Below are 17,616 nucleotides of genomic sequence, written 5' to 3'. Positions count from 1 at the left end.
AAATAAATACATATTTAAATCTTTAAATAAATAAATCTATCAGGCATACAAACGTGCAGTATGAAGAATAAAAACTGACTTAGTAAATAAACAAATAATTGATGGAACACACTAAAGCTCCTTTTTCTTTTATCCCATTTAGATGCAATGCTAAATTTATAATGGTGGCCACAACAGCTTTGTGGGTCAAATGTTCAAACACCAGAAGTTCACAAGTAATAAAACACATTTTGCTGTGGTGAAGAAACCCTCCGTTTGTTGTGGAAATTGCATTTTCCAAAGAATTCAAGAAAAACTAGACTGAGCTACACAGTACTACCAGAACTCCTTTGTACTCTGATCCATTAGACCAACTGAAAATGAATAAACAAAACCATCCCCATGCACCTGTGCATTTACTTCAGCTCCATTATTGACCATTTTCATTGGCAAGACTTCCGCTTAATAGATATCCAAACCAAAGCAAAGTGCATTAATTACAAATGTAGAAATACTTCAAAGTGCTTCAGAAAAAACTATTTCCAAAACACACTTCAAATACAATAAATGAAGAGATTAACCAAATGTAAGGATAAAAAAAGAGAAAGTGAAATGCATTCAGATTCAGAAATGCTACTGCTTTCTGTTCTTTTACAGAAGATAAGGAAAAATGAGCACAGTTTTCAGTAAAACTAAATAACTGTTCAACAAAACACATTTTGAGAGGAAGTTATTAGTGGAATGGCTTCATCCACATTTTTAGATTAAAGGTATTAGCACCTTTGTTCATTTTTGATGCAAATTTAACTAATCCCCTCTTACAAGTTATTAGGCCCTTTTTTTTCATTTGGTGTAAAACTAAAAGCGCACCCGCAGCAGGGCTATGATGAATGCTTTGCCGTTAAATTGATGACATCAGTGTTAATAGATGCTTGTGGGAATGGACTCACTCAGAAAAACGACAGGTTTGCGCTAACTCTGCTCTCTGGTTCCATTAAACTGTGGGAGAGACGGTCCACAAAATGAGATGATCTAATTATAAGAGCACCAGTCCAAACTCAAAAAAAGTAGTGACAGAGATATGATAGTTCTGTTAGTTCCTTCCTGTTATCTTAAAAAGATAAAATATTGCAAAAGACATTACTATATAAATTCCTGTTGGTCAGTAGAGTTCATTTTAATTGGATGATTTCCTGGCCTGGACCAGTTTTGTGTGTTGAATGGTCCATAAACTTTCAAATGGATTAGGGTCAGGGATTTTAGAAGGCCTTTCCAAAAGCTTGATGTCAGCCTGCTTTCACAATTCCAAAACCAGTTTAGATGTGTGTTTTGGATCATTGTCCTGGAAAATAACTGCTCAAATAGATCCTTAAAAAGCTGTCCTACAGCCATCATGCTTTCATTTTTTCAACTATCAGGAGACCAAAGAAAATACTTTGTTGCTTGTTTGCCAACGCATGTGTTTTATACTTTTTTTGTGCAACAAAGCTGACAGGCTGAGTGCCATCTATTCTCTTTTCTTTAAATGATTGTTTTGGCACTAGTGGCCTTTATTGAACATCAATAGAGAAGAGGAAATCATGCAGCAAATGACCCAAGACGGGGATTCAAACCCAGAAGAGCCACATCAACCTCTGCACATAGTTTGCACATGTTACAGACTAAGTAGCCTAGCAAAATGATAGCTTCCAGCACAGTCTGGGCTTTCTCCCTTTCACTTGGATTGTCTCAAGGCCAGTCAGTGAGCAGAAGAAGTTGTGAACAATGGCATTGATTTTCTGAGCCGTTTTAGAATTGTAGTCTGCCTGTAGATTTAGCAATGGCAGAAGAGAAAATGAACAAAACCGTTTGGTCCACGTTGGCCACGTTTCCAAATTTTGAATTAACATTAAGATTCGCCTCGTTTGGATTGGAACTTCTCTCTTCGCAGTGGAGGATGGTTCTTTACAGCAGAGGCAATTTCTGGTAAACTTTATAGCTGAACTGGCGCATTACATGTATCAGGGGCAAACGATGGCAATTGGGTAAAATTAAAACCTCAACACAGTCCATGCCTCCAGGAAGCAATAGGTTCTTGATTGCCAAATGTCCAGATCCTGCCAAAAGCACATAGCGTGGGACAAGGGGCTGGTTTTTAACCAGGCTACCAACTAAACCCCATTCACCCATTTTCTATACCCAATCGGTCTGTGCAGAGGAGTTGTTGTGGGGGAACTGCACTGGTCCTTATGTCATCAATAGGTGAAAAGTGCATCCTAGGCAGGTCTCCAATCCATCCCAGGACAGACAACCAATCCTACACAGAATCACACCACAGTCCAAAAGAATGCATGGCTTTGAACTGTGGGAGGAAATGCAGTACCCACAGTGAACTTGTGGATGCACAAGGAAAACATGCAAATTTGTGTGCCAAAACGCCCTCACAGGGATTTGAACCCAGCTCCTTCATGCTGCAGAAAAACTGTCAGCAACTGCTCTGATATGCAACACAAGTACCAGACACGGAAACAGTAGAAGGATAGAAGGAGGATCTGACAAATGTCAAATTAAACTGGGAGATACGTGTTCTGGGTAGAGTGATGGATACAAGGTGAAACTGAGTGGAAGGAGGCTAAGATAATGAATGTTCAGGAAATGAATGGAAGGGAATAACTGAACATCAACTCAAACAGGGAACTCACGATTCAAGAAAGTAAACAGACACAAAACGACTCACAACTCAAAGGTGATAAATATGTCAGGATAATGTGACCTGCAAGAAAAAGCTCTGAAATATAATTTTTTCCACGTACATTATAACTCTGACACCTAATAGTATTAGAAAAAGTTAAAAAAAGAAAAAACTGTCCAAGACAATACATGAAAGTAGAGTCTGATTCTTGAACCAGATGAAACATTCCACATTTTTAACTATTATAACAGAGAAAATGTATCTACTTGCGCCTTCCTCCGGGCTTTTGAAGGTTGCATTTAATATTAGCATCAAACGGATACATGAGGGAAGGTCAACAGCAGGCTGCCTGGATTCTCTGACCACAAGTGGTTTGACGACCCTCGCAAACACGCCGCAACCTGCAACTGAAAGAGTTTTTCCTTATTGTTGATACCATGTTGCCCAAGCACCTCTTTATCTATTGAAACATGCAAGTCTCCAGGAACACGACCTGCAAAGAGGGGTGTTTAAGCATATCAGCTCTACAAAAACAGCCACATGTTTACAAAGACAAGACAAGCATGTTACGTCCTAACAATGCGGCACTGCCTCCAATCCGCTGCTCTCTTTCACTTACAACATTACATACCCTCGGGGTTAGCAGACCTTCCTTCATGTTCAAAGATTATCTGTTAATCCAAAATGTGCAGGAGCATGAGACGACAGGAAAGGGACCAAAACTCTGGGGGAAGGGGGGGATGTGGAGGCGGAGGGAGGGAAGGATGTGTGGCTTTATTTGTTTGTTGGCTTTCTTATTAATCCACTGGAACAGAGTGAATTTCCCCCACTTTTCTGGGCATGTGTTAATGTTTTAGAGCCATTAAATGGAAGATGAAATTTTCAATGGATAGCATGTAAAAGTATTAATTGTAAAGACCATTATTTGGTGTCCATGAGGCTGAATCAGCTTAGCCACTCCATTCCCCCATTTGCATACAAAATGCTTTATTTTGGCAATCAATGAAAGTGCTCCACTGTATGTGTGGCTTATCACATGCTTGCAGGAAATGGATTCCTTAGCCATCTCGTTAAATTCTGTTGATGCAGAACAATTTGAAACATGGCACAGGCAGCAATGACATTTAAAGATGCCTTGGCTTAATTATATTTTGCAAACATTCGGGCTGTTTGTCCTCGGGGATAAAGCGCCTCCACTACAAAGTTAACTTGTTAATAATTCAAAATGAATCTCTCTTTTTGTTGAGCACCAATCATTATCTCCTATTAGAGCTGGTTAAGGGCATTCAAGGTGCCTCAAAGGCTCAAGGGAGACATGCTGCTATTTAATACTTAAAATGAAGTGCACGCATGTGCCACAATGAAGTTTGTAAAATTCAGCGGAAAATAAAACGCTTACAGTTTCAGGATATGAGCTTTAGACTTCCAGAGGAAAATATGTATAGTGTAATGAAGAATTGCTGTAGTTAATTCTCTGTCTGGAATAATCTCGTCCTGCAAATTAACATCGGAAAATTAACATTCTGGTGACTGACAGCTGGTCAGTCTGCTAGTAAATGCACTTTCTACACTGTTTAATTATGTTTGCAGAACAAATGACTCATAAATTGTAATATATTTGTTGCAATTCCCTGCTCCAAGCCCAGTGTCTTAACAATTTCCGTGCCTACGTGGGGGAAAAAAAAAAAAAAAAAAAAAATTGCAATCACAAGGTAGAGCACACGTACAGATTCTCCTTACAGAGAGGTGAGAATGTTTTGTTCATGTCAGCCCACAAAGGCAACACAAATCTAAATTGCATCCCTTGGTGATAGTCCGTCCTCCTCATAAGACATAAATTAAAAGGCGTGCAGACTGGCAAACGCACAGCTAAAAAGACAGTCAAGGTCTGGCCCATATTGTGAAACACATTTCAACTCCATTAATCCACTTCATTCACTTCTCACAGCCGGCTTTCTTCTTTGAATACGCTAAACTAGAGAAAAAAAAAATGTGACTGTGTGTCCTTCATGACACTCAAAGCCAGGTGCATCCCCATCAATATCAGCAAAAAGAGGAAAAAAAATTAAACCATCTCAAAACATATACTGTAGGAGTGCAGTGATTTAATATACTGCCATAAGCCCTTGCTCCTACACTCGACATGCAATTTGGAAATAAATTGACTGATTTAGATAGAGGCACAGGGAGGAGAGGGGAAAAAAAAAGAAGAAAAAAAAACTGATGTAAACCTGGTTCACTACTATTGAGTAAGGTGACATTGCGCAACAAATCACTTGCATGAATAGAGAAAGAAAACGATTTCTATTTCTAAAAAGTAATTTTGTTTGGGGAAGGTGCGTTGATTGCCATGTGTGCGAATCTATTCCTTACTCGGCTCGAGGAGCCTGAACATTTTACACAAGTCAATGTTATATTTTGCTGTTAGCATAATAATCAGAAAGGCCAGACTTTCATCCAAAGAATAACAGAATCTCATTTATTCCAAGTACATAATAGAAGGCCAACTGCAACAGCCTATCTCTCCCATTCTTTGCATATCTTGCTGTGCGGGGAGCAGAAATAGTTGACTTTTACAGCTGCAAAGTCCATTGTGTTTTAATTGAGCCCAATGAAGAATAATTAAGCAATTACAGTGTTGATAAGAGAGAGGCATAATAAACAGATAAAAGACAAGTGCTTGTACACTGCAGAGTGAATTGGACATACCTTCCGGTATGGCATCACCACAAGAAGACAAAGGATCAACGGCAGCGTCCGAAAAGGGCCAACAGCCTGCGTTTCCCTCTTTTTTTAAAAAGCTTGTGGCTGAATGTAGAGAAAATGCTCGTGGTCAGACTCAAAATTTAAGACTTCCCAGCTGGATTTTGGGAATGGGAGTGCACTCTGATATTTTCTTCACTCTGACATTAGTGGGTTTTATTTTTTGAGTAATTGCACAGCTTGATGTGTACTCAGGGGTTTCCATGAGAACGATGAAAGCCTTATTTCAACAATGCTGCAATTATGGGGGGAAATATGGAAATACATTTTGAGCCAGTTCACAGTTGAGTTGGCCGGAATAATAGGAGCAGAAAACAGAAACAGGGAGCAAGAGTGAAAATGGCAATTTGAAACTCAACTGTCTTTAAAATAGCAGCCCATAATGAAAAGTAATCCTTACATCCAGAATCCCTAATACCCTGGATGTGTCAAATATTGCTGCACAATTCATCTTACCTTGAAATAGTCTGTGGTACCACAATTTTCCAAACAGTGGTATCTGTTTTATTCAATATACAGCAGCCATAATCTCTGTTGGCATCATCTGCTGGTTGGCAGTGATAATCTATAATCCATTCATCCAGAGAGGGTACACAAATACATATTTGTTTCCTGGGATTAAAAGCTTATGGAGGGTGTATGGCATGGCCAATAATGTTCATCCATGCCAGCTATGACAGCATTTTCAGCTGTATTGTGGATAAAGGATTTGCTTTTAAGTCACAGAGCAGTATCCAACAGTATCAGAACAAAACAAAAAAAAAAAAAAACTATTTAAATACGGAGAAGCTACAAATACACATCTCTTTTTAAGATTTAGGAGTTCCACCTCTGCAAAAGTTGTACACATTTAAAACAGTCAGAAAACAGGGTCACAAACCCCAGGCTCATTGCAATCCAATTCAAACATAAAGCCAATTATTCTCAGTATTAAGTCTGTAGATGCATACACATGGAGCCTTCTGTCAGTCGCTTTCATTCATTTTGGGAGTACTCTCGTCAGTCAGCAGGACGCATGACAGAACAATGCCACTGGTAATCGGGGGGAGGGCAGTGTGGTGCAGTATAGCCAACATGAGATCAGTGAAAGAAACAAAGAAGAAGACGACAGAAATGGTGAAGCATCTCCGTCCCAGTGCCGCGATCTATTTAGCAGTCACAAAAACAACCTTCACTTACACGAGACTCTTTTAGTTTTCTTTTTTCTGAGAATGCATTACAAAGATTTTCCCATATCTGCCGTTATACTCTGAACTTGGAAGCTGACAGAGAACCTTCTGTTGGATATAGTGTCTAACAACAACCCCAATGTGCAGAGTGGCAGTTAGTAGCACTGCTGCATAGCAGCAAGAAAGTACTGAGTTCAAATCCCAGCCTAGGACCTTTCTAGAGTTCATAGAGTCGGCATGTTTTACCCATGCATATGTCTAAAAACATGACTGCTGGATTAACTGGTCACTCTTAAGTCTCCTTAGTGAGTGTGAGCATGTGTGGTTATTTGTACTGTATGTCTTTATGATGGACTAGCAATTTCTTCCAAGTGTACTTTTATGTTGTTGCATTAACACGGTGTGCACTCAAGAGACAAGTAACAATGGAAAAGTTTCCAGTTAATATATTAAAGATTTACAAAGTGATATATTCAGGAGGAGACACAGTCAGAAAATGGTGTCAGGGCAGTGGTTAGCTAACGTACCATATGAAAGCGCTTTGCCAAGAGCCCGGTTTTCCAGTATTTCACCATAGTGACAAAGGAGATCTAAACACAAAAACCAGAGTCTGAAACCAGCTCTGAAGTTTCTGGCAGCACTCATAGAGGCACTGTGATTTTTGCACCTGTTCTGACCAGCGATTTTATGCCGAAGTCCACAGGGGTGCATTGGCATGTTCCATTTAACAACTTTATGTTATGGAGTCATGCTGTGGTTGTGAAAGGGTCACTTTTTATTACATAGCCAATCAATGCTTTCAAATGTCATTTTAAGCACACAATCACTCCAACAAAGTTCTGTAAATCTATCTGCAGTTAGTTTTTTATTTTTTTTCCACAATATGTTGTTTAGTCCCAAAAATAAATTTCAGTACACATGCAGCTGGTGGGATGGAAGTTAAAATCCTGATGTGCAACAACAACACAGCTGCATTTTTCCCTACCATGCAGAAATATCACTTTGCCAATGAACGCCAATGACTAAGCAGAAATTGTATATCAACAAAGACCACATTAAAACTATGAACAGCTTTAAAGGGAATTGCTTTCATACCCAACGAAGTTTATGCTCACAAACAGCCGTTGTGCCTACACATACCGTATTCCCATTAAATAGGCCAAATGACATGACATTTAATAACCAATTACCCACATTTCACTTTGCACACCAGGATTTTTTTCACTGCCAGATCTGCATGATTAATAAATGATTTCAATAGAACCTGTCTGACAACACGGTGGAGGCCAAGAGCTCTTAAAAAACAACTGATCAAGAGCTGAAATGAAGAAATTACGGACAGCGCAAAGCACTGTCCAAACTAAAACCTTTCAAATAGCCCTTCTCCAACTCAAAAATCACAAAAGAATCCAAAACTGAGTCCATCCGTTAACGCCAGTGTTTATGATTCAACAACAACAAAGACTGAGCAAAAATGGCCTTCAAGGCAGCATTCTAAGGTCAAAACTACTGCTGACTGAAAAAGAACAAAAAGGCCATTTTACATTTGCCAAATGTGCCACAGTATACATGACTTTTGGAAAAAAAAAGTGCTGCTGACAAAGATTTAAGCTGTAATTTTAAAATGTGTGTATCCTGGAACAGTTTGAATTAAACTAACTTTTTTTTTATAAGAACAAAGAAGCAAACAAGTGTAGACCAAAATTCCTTCATAGTGATGTAAGAGATTAATTGCCAGTTTTTGCAAACACCATAATCCCCTTAAAAAATCAAAACTACCTCATAGCAGATGAATACCATTGACCAGCTCATAGCATACAAACATTTCCACAAAACTGTTTATGCCATGGCAACATTTTGTATTTCACCACATATCTGCATAAAAGCTCTACTAAGAAAACAATTTCTGATGTACTTCACCGAGATAAAATTAGGAACCGTGATGCTGTACAAAAGGCAACACTTGTGGTTTAGAGTTATTTACCTTGTTTTTGCAGAATGGCACTTCACACCGCAAAAATGACCGTTCCTACCTATAGTGGTAATATTTTTATTTCCTAAATTTGAAAGACATTTTGAAAAAGAAAAAAAAAAAAAAGACAGTGAATTGATGTAAAGTGAAAACTCTTTTCAGGTTTTATGTAACCTGAAAAGTTTCTGAAACTCCCAGTTTCAGAAACTGGAACTGCAACAAGCTGTTAGTTTGTTGTTGTCATATCTAGTAAAGCTAATCTGAAACGGGTCACGTTAAAACAATGACATCTGACCAAGAGGTTCAATCTTGAACAGTCACACTCCAGTTTCAGCTTCACAGTCACTAGATTTCTAATCTTTGTTTAAAGATTATTTTTGGATAAAGGGTGATTTTTTTTGTTTTGTTTTGTTTTGTTTGTTTTTTTAAAAAACTTAAAACGTCATTTAAAAATTAAAACCAAGAATTTCATCAACTGAAAGCTAATGGATCTTCTCATCTTGAACAACAAAAACATGAAATAAAAAGCTAAGAATAATTTGCATGTCGCTGCTCAAAAATATTAAGCTGTCTACCTCTGACTGAGAGTGTTATGACAGTGAATCCCTGTGGGTTCTGGGAATTGCATAATAAGTGGAGTTGCATTTCATTATCTGCATAATAAAGAAATTATGCAATGGTTTAAAGATGGCATAAAAGGCAAATAGAAATGAATGTGACCCTGGGGGAACTATGCAACGTGTCATACAATATCTAATCCCAGGCTAAATGTTTTCAGAGCAACTAGCATGTCCACATAGTATATGTATTTAAATGTGTGAAAGACAATTTAATGTGATGGATGTCCGAATGGTACAAATTAATTTGCATTTCTTTATAAGCCATGAAGTACATTCATTTATAAAAACCGCTACAGTCAAACTTCAAAAGTATTGTACTTTGAGGACACTTTTTGTCACAAAAACAGTCACGTGTTTTCTACCAGTTTTGCACATCAAGGTACCAATGCAGTGAATCTGAACGGTAAACTTCAAGTCTTCCTACAAATTCCTAACTGGAGTTAGGTTCTCGACTTTGAGCCATTCTAGCCTACAGTGATGCCAAAAATATCCATGCTCTTAAAATTGTAATTTCTTCCTCAAAGATTTGTGGAAAAATCTTTGTTGGCATTACATCAATTAAGTCATTCTTATAATTACTAGTCAGTTTGTTAGATGTTTCCCTTAATATTTTTTGACAATTTGTCTTTGGTAATAAGCTCCAAGTTTTGAAGGTTGGAAGCCTTCCTTGCCATCATCATAATGTTTAGCTCCCTTCACTGATTCAAGTTGAGTCTCTGGCTGTTGTCCAATGTTAATATTACTTCCAATCAGAAGAAAAAATGTTGGTACGCTTAAAAGATTACTGTAAAACCATAGCCTTTTATTAGTAGGTCATTTTTAACCAAACTGCATTTACGTTCAATCCACTGGCACCAGCGTTCTCCATCCACTCATCTGATTATCAAAATGGACAATAAAATGAGTTGCAGCAATTTAAATTTTAAGCTCATTTTATTGTTTTAGGTCTTTAAACAATTTCCAAGTTCAGTTGATTAACTCAGTTTGTAACATTTAATCAAAACTGCTGTCGTTGCAATTCTTAAGAGAAAAAGTGAAAATGACTCACAGAGATGTGCATTTTTAGACTAAACAGTAACATTCAAAACTTTTTTAAACTGTAGACGCTGCTTGTTAGATTCATAAGCTTTCTTTTTTTCTTCACAATTTAAACACATTAACGAAGAGCCTAAAATCTGCATAACATTCTGCGCTCACAGTAAACCCGAGGGCTTCATAGGCTTTGTCGTATTTCCTTGTCTTTTTCTGCCATCACTTGCTGTAATTGCCTCTGCCGCAGTTCTCTTTTCACCATCACAAACTTCCCGTCCTCCATCAGTTCTGCACACTACAGATGGTCAGACTGATCCAAAATATTGGTAATATCGATACCAAGTCGATATTAACATCGCATCAACCCTAGCATGGTAGGAACAATGCTTCAGTTTCATTTTGGAAATGTCTTCCCTTCTCAGGTCTATCTTATCCATTTATCTTAAACATTGTTTTGATTTGCTTTCTTTTTATATATTTATTGCACTTTATTTAAGTAAAATGCACACAAGTTTCCTTTGTTTTTCTGTTGTTTCTGTTTATCATGTTGACATGTTGAAGTATGTTGAAGACACCTATAAATTAGAAACAAATTCTGCCCTAGGTTTCAATCATATAATTCAAAGTGAAAATAAATAAATAAATAAAAAATAAAAAATAAATCACAAAACACCTAAAGGTCACAGGTGTGATGATGTATAAAACTTGGATAGTAAAAAGTATTGATATCTTCATTGGTGATGGCACGCCTCTACTGTACACCCGCCTGACTATCTAGGCTATTTTGTCTACTGGGTTGAACAGGCAGCCTGTTGATTAGTTTGAGCACTGCTGCCACCTAGTGACTGGAGGCTTGTTTATTATTCAAGTATGAATAAAGACACCAATCCAGAAAAGTCACCCTGCCTCTCACATCCCCCTCCCCACCCCCACACACACTATTTGACATGCGCTGCTGTAAGGTAAGCCTACAAACTCAGTGTTGAGCCTTTTGCACTCTCTTGCCTTTTGTTTTCTTCTAGGACTGCCTGTATCTACCTATACAAGGCACAGTAACAATAATCGGAATCACAATATCAATATTCCCAGCTTCACTATTAGAAATGAGTGTTTCAACTCATTTAAATGGGAAACAGTATCGTTGTTTGTGTTGTATATTCACTTTCTGCCCCATCTGATGGATACTTACAGTTGGAAGGCCTTTGCTGAACAGCTAAAGAATAAAGAGACAGTTCTTTTCAAACCATGTAAATATCACAAAATTCTGAAACTATTCGCATAAAAATGCATGTTTTCCATGTTGAAATAAAACAGGTTTATTATGACTTTACAGTCACCAACCAACTTATTAAGTACATTTGTTAACTTTCTTATCTGACATCAGTCCTATTTTGATCAATAAAGTTTGGGGTAATATTTTATTCATATTTGTTGAGCAGTTCATATAGAATGGTAAAGAAAACTGCAAATTACTTCTTTTAAATGTAGATGTTAGGCCTTCATTGCATTAGGTTAACACAACCACATGAATGAAATATATCTATATTTTTAAATAATTATATTTAAGTTATGTTTGCTTTAGGTGCCTTACTAACTACACATGAAAGGTGAAAGAAATACACTACCGTTACAAAAGCTACACTATAACTTTAAGTCAACGTGAAACCAGTATGACCTTCATGTTTTCCTCTTTTACATTATGAGTTCTGCCTTCTGTGAGGGACTGGCAACCTTTCCAGGACAAACCCTGCCTCTCACCCGACGACCACAGGACACCGACGCCTGCACCTTTATGACCCTGCAAAGACACGTTACTAGAAACAATGGATGAATCTATGCAAATAAAAAAACTCAATTGTCAAACGCTAATGGCAATATAATCTGCACAAAATTTATCTTGCGTCTTATACCAGCTTTCCATGTGATGTTGTTAAACGTTTCTGACATATGTAATTATTACTTAGACCATTTCCAGACACGTCTATATTTAGCATAACAACATTAAAAAATATTGTAAAAATTGCACATTGTTACTTCACTGTCAAGTTTGTGAGCGCTTGACTTGAACTTGTGGTATTTTTGTAACTGAATCTCTGATGCCATCTGCTGGTCTTTGATATGAAGTGCATAGGTTGTGTTATGTTCACATCTCCTCATTTCATATTTGTATTCAAAGCTATAAATTTAGTTACTTTTTATGATAACATAATAAATATTTAAACCATTGTTGACCACCACATTATTCTGTTTTCTTACACTCAGAGTCATCACTGTTTTGCATTGATTTTGTATTGTTAATGTGATTTATTTGCTTCTTTACTTGCTTTTAAGTCAAAAGAGAGCATTTACCCCTTAAATTAAAAAAAATAAAATAAAGTGTGCTCATATATGATTCATTAAAACTAATTTTAATTTAAGTGCTTCTTAATCAGTGTCACTTGGTTCTGGACATGAGACCCCCAACACTGCATGCGATCAATGTTTCCTTCAACACACCTGATTCAAATGAGTGTCTATTTGCAAGGTGAAAATATGAGCTGATCTACCAGAAAATCATCTGAATCTCGCACAACAGAAATTCCTAAGCGGGAGTGGACCCTTAAACATGAACATCGTCTGAGGAGCATTTTTGAAAGTGTGCTCACATCTGATTTATGAAAGTTTGAGAATAAAATTCAGCTAAATCTGAAAACAGCTGAAGTAACATTTTCATTATCCAAGTTTGGCATGAATCAAGCTTTAAATCATAGCTGAAGAAAAATATGTTGTGATTTATTATATATATATAAATATATTCAAGACTTACCACTGAGAGCAGCTACTCACTTGTTTTTTGCAACAAAAAAAAAAAAAATGTATGACCTAATCTGATTATAAGTTTCCATCAATAAGTTCAGAACATTATTGACTAATGGATTTATAGCACCTTTCAGTGGCCCTTGACTCTGCTAAGTTTATGACAGATTTAATAAATTCAACTTGGAGCATTAAATCAAGGGGTTGATTGCTTTATTATCCATCTTCAGACTGTGGTGGTTAAAAGTCTATAAAATTATACAACAAGCAGCTGGTTTCTGTTTACAGATTTACAGCCCATATTTCAGACAGCGCTTGAATGCAGCTTCTCTAATCCTCACTAATCTGGATGCAACATTGTCACATGAGAGCTGACATCTGGGGACAGAATCTCGCTTTTCTAGTAAAGACAAAATACTGGATGGCGGTCATTTTCTGAGACAGAATGACCATTACAACTTGCCAGAAGGTTACCCTTATATCATGCTCTGTTCTTTGTGTGTCTCTCTTCCTGCCCAGGATGCTTTTACCCAGAGGAAAAAATGAGAGGGGCCAATCTGAGGGTAAGGCAGTTTATCAGGTCACCATCCGTCCAACTCCATCTTGAGTCCCTCTGCTGTTGTTGTTGTTGTTGTCAGCTAGTACTATACAGAGAATTTTCAAGGGTTAAAAACCCGCTCTACTGTAAATGTGTTTACTGTAACGGTTTTTAATACATGCTCATGTGCAGCGCTGGAAAAGAAAAAAAGAAAATAAAAATGTGCCTCCTAGAGATTTCTCATGTTTAAGATCCAACGAATTTTATTATCTGGCAACGTTAACTTGAGTCGACGCAATAAGCAGTTTCCAAATGACGATTTTATTTAAAAGATTATCCAAACAAAACTGGTGCTATGGAAACCAGCCGCCAACGAGTGTGAATAATGTTTTAGTTCGATTATACCTGTTACAACTGGGATTGATTATTGCTTGATGAGTAGTCTTATAAGATGAGAACTTAACAAAAAAGATCCCAAAAAGCAACAGATCATGTTCTGATTTATAAAGAACACATAAAAAAAACAAAGTCAGTCACATTGGAGAAGATTACGAAGCCATTTCTAAAGGATGAGGAAAGGACTCCAGCAAATGAAGGAGAGCCATGCTCTATTCCTGGAGAAAACATGAAGCAGTGGTAAACCTGAAAAAAGAGATGCCCAACTTTTAAAATCACTCCAGGACCAAAATAGCAACTCACGTAGGACCTCACAATATAACTCAAGACAATATTTAACACACATCAGACATAATTTGATTCAGTTTAGTTCAGAGTTCATGATAAAACAAGAAGAAAGACAGGGCAAAAACATTATTGATGGGAATCCCACCCAAACGATTGTTGGTGCCCAAAAGTTTTTTGGAATGAATTTCTAAATGCAGATTTTTTTATTTTTTATTTTTTTTAAAGGTGCACATCCAATTATCTCTGTTGTTAGAGGGTGAAAGGTAGTTTCTTTATTGATATTTCTGAAATTATGAGGCACTTGTTTAAAACATTACAGCACCACATCTTTCATTGTAACATTTTGTATTTTAAATAAGCAGCTGACATTACTCCTACATATACTTTATTAAAGGTTTACTGCAAAACTTCATTTCAAACATGCCTGAAAAAGAGACTGACAATATAACTATATGCCGACAATTAACAAATCTGCAACTTTCAAATTAGTTGGTTGTGCAAACAAAAATCATTAGGAACTAACTTTCTTTTTAAACCAGTGTTTAAACTGGTTTAAACTTTCTTTTTAAACCAGTGTTTAAAAAGAAAGTTAGAGTAACATCTGTTAAATAAATTCAAGCAGTGATTGTTTTTTTTACCTCCTGCAGTTGGACCTGGGTTTTACCCTCCTGGGATGCATCAGCTGTCAGTGTCAGACGACCCGGAGCGGTGGGAGGTGGATTCTTCTCGCCCTCTCACACACACCGTTGAAGCCAGGGTTAAAGTTCAAAGTATTGGGCGGGGCAAGAAATACAACCTGATGGCTCAAGTCATACCCACGTATGGCTTTGGGATTCTGCTTTACATCCTTTATATTATGTATAAGGTAATCACTGCAACAAACCTCCCTAATTGGTAGATTATTGAGTGTGGGATGAATACGCCTTATAATAATGACTCTTATATTTAGTTATTGTTCAGTATCTTTATACTCAGTTGAATGTACTCTTTGCTGTCAAGGTGATTATGAGTTTTATTTAAACTATAAAGTGTGACAATTAAAAGATGCTTTGCATTAGCCCTTTGCACAGCCCTACTAATCATAACTGTATGTTTGTGCACAGCTAACATGCAAGGGAAAGGTGAATAAATCAGGGCTCTATTCAACAGACAAGACAAAAACCACATCGAACACAAGTGGTGAGTTCTTTCAGACAGAAAATGTTTGTTAGCTTTGAGTGTGGCTTAGACTTTTTGATTGGTAATTTGATGGTGTAAATTTCACATGGGAGAGTTTTGTGTTTTTTTTTTTCTTTCTTTTTTCATTTTTTTGTATGTAATTCTTTTAAGAGAAATATTAGGAAAAACCAAGAGCACAGGAAAACTGCCAGAATTAATTTTGAAAGCACACCAAAGTGATCTTTATTTTGTTTTTAATCATCTGAAATGATTTGTAAAGTTTGTGTTTTTTTTTTTTATTATCACAGTGTTTATTAATATTGATCCCTTTATTTGTATGAAACGTTTAGCTACTGATTGTGAGCTTGCCAGGCTTCAGGAGAAACTTCTGCAAACAGAAATGATGCTAGAGAGGATCGTCTCAGGGAGGAGTCATTGTTCTTCAAGGTAAGGGGCTTCTTTCCCCCAGAACATCCATTAGTCACTACCACAACATCTTGAAAATGTGAAAATGACAGAAACGTATTATTTGATGGGAGACTAGGCTAAATAGAAAAGGCAAAACTTGAGAATGAAAATAACTCCAAAAGAAGTAATATTTTCAACTAGGAAATGACGAGCAAAAATCTCAATAGAATGAAATCCTTGTAAGGTAGCAGAGCTGCTGCGCCAGTAAGCAGTGCACTTTCTACGGCAATATTCAGTTAAAAGAAGAAACAATAAGCGGGTAATCATTCACTCATGAGCCTCGGAAGATATAATTGATATTTCTAAAACAACACACTTTTGGGAAATCCAAACAGCTGAGGAATTTATGAGCAAAAATGCAGCTTGTGTACCTTGTTCTGCAGTTTTGTAAAAACCTGACAGCTAGCTTTTTTTTTTATTTTTATTTTAATAAAATAAGCCTGAGATTCTCGAGTTAACTTGTGCTGCTTCACAGTGGCAGAAAGCGAAAGAGTAAAACTTCAACATCAAAGAAGGAGGAAAAACTCCTGAGGCAACTCAGACAGATCACACTGCTGATGCAGGAGGGCCGTTTGGAGGGAGCCTCTCCCGAGATGGAGGCCGAGGAGGTCCCCTACGGTGCAGATTGGGAAGGTATGTGCTCAAGTGTAAATCCTCAAGCGCCTCTAATAATTTCAGAAAATATGTTTGAGGAGCAGGGCTTACCTCCAGTGAAACCCCGAGCATTTTATTTATGTAAAGCTTAATATTCCATGCTCCATTAACACAGGCTATCCAGAGGAGACTTATCCAGCGTATGATGAGTCCTGTGATAGACATAAGTATGAGACCATTAAGCTGGAGGAGGATCCCAGCCAACCCACTGCTGAGGCCCTTGCAGAGAGGATGGAGCAAGAAGAGGAAGAGATCATGGCCAGGAAACTCTCCATTGTGGAAGAGGAAGATGAAGAGGAAGAGGAAAAAGAGGAGGAAGAAGAAGATTTAGACGAGGAAGAAGAAGATGAATTAGAAGAAGTTGGGGAAGCAGAAGAGGACAAAGAGCTTGAATATGTGGTGGACGAAGAGGTGGAAGAAGAGGAGAAGAAACAGTTGCTCATTCCTGCTCCTCCTGTTATTGGCAGAAAGCAGGAAAGAATTGGCTTGGAGGTGAGCAAAGAGCTGCAACAACACAGGGGAGAGAAGAAGCAAATAACCTTCAGTGAGAAGAAACACGTGTTCCACTACCCCAAAGAGGACACCTTCGAGGAAGAGGAGGAGGAAGAAGAAGAGGAGGAGGAAACGGGGGATGAGACGGAGGAGGACGTAGAAGCAGAAGAGGAGGAGGAAGCTGACGATGATCCTCTGATGGAGGCAGAAAGCCTGCAGTTTAGTTGCGAAGGCTCTTCAAATCCAGAGGAACGAGCAGAGGAAGATGAAGAGGAGTATTTGTTAACTTTGGCACTGATGGAAGATGGACATCTGATTCACGCGGACGTCCCAAAAGAGGTCGGACAGAATGTCCTGAGGATGAGAAACAAGAGAGAAAGAGAAAGTTTTACAGCAACCTAAGTCTGCATTAGCCCTCACATGTTTAAACCACCAAAAATCAAACTTATTTGAGAAACATCATCCAATGATAAAAAAAATATATTGTTAATGGTTTTCTTTTGTTCACTGTAGAAAAGTGTGATCAAATTTATTGGTTTATGATGTCTGAGCTTAAAGACCTGTCATATAGAAAAAATTATTTAGTTATTTTTCTAGTTAAATGTCATTAATTTAAAGAA

The 17,616-nt window shown here is 37.5% G+C and overlaps 2 protein-coding genes across 2 annotated transcripts in view; one reads left to right on the top strand and one right to left on the bottom strand.

Annotated features, from left to right (window-relative positions):
• The window catches only part of LOC103139497 (tubby protein homolog), a 24,456-nt gene extending 19,082 nt beyond the window's left edge, over positions 1-5,374 (bottom strand). Inside the window, exon 1 of the mRNA XM_016672440.1 lies at positions 5,360-5,374. Coding sequence (XP_016527926.1) covers positions 5,360-5,374 — 15 coding nt within the window. The remainder of the gene's footprint in view (positions 1-5,359) is intronic.
• A 7,996-nt stretch (positions 5,375-13,370) lies between these two features.
• LOC103139448 (protein RIC-3-like) lies at positions 13,371-17,616 on the top strand. Its single transcript, XM_007554073.2, has 6 exons — positions 13,371-13,565; positions 14,872-15,089; positions 15,328-15,403; positions 15,733-15,829; positions 16,326-16,483; positions 16,620-17,616. The coding sequence occupies exons 1-6, from the start codon at positions 13,448-13,450 to the stop codon at positions 17,396-17,398; spliced, it is 1,446 nt and encodes a 481-aa protein (XP_007554135.1). The 5' UTR covers positions 13,371-13,447; the 3' UTR covers positions 17,399-17,616.

Source organism: Poecilia formosa, unplaced genomic scaffold, assembly GCF_000485575.1.
Source record: "Poecilia formosa unplaced genomic scaffold, Poecilia_formosa-5.1.2 Scaffold61, whole genome shotgun sequence".
NCBI lineage: Eukaryota > Metazoa > Chordata > Actinopteri > Cyprinodontiformes > Poeciliidae > Poecilia > Poecilia formosa.
Note: the sequence above shows the minus strand (reverse complement) of the source record. Positions and strands in the feature narration are given on the sequence as shown.

What these genes read in the sequence shown, in the direction of transcription:
- LOC103139448 (XM_007554073.2), top strand. Translation starts at nt 13,448, where the DNA reads ATGACCATTACAACTTGCCAGAAGGTTACCCTTATATCATGCTCTGTT. An exon ending in TGAGAGGGGCCAATCTGAGG is followed by an intron (nt 13,566 to 14,871) that starts GTAAGGCAGTTT and finishes TACCTCCTGCAG; the next exon opens with TTGGACCTGGGTTTTACCCT. An exon ending in TCCTTTATATTATGTATAAG is followed by an intron (nt 15,090 to 15,327) that starts GTAATCACTGCA and finishes GTTTGTGCACAG; the next exon opens with CTAACATGCAAGGGAAAGGT.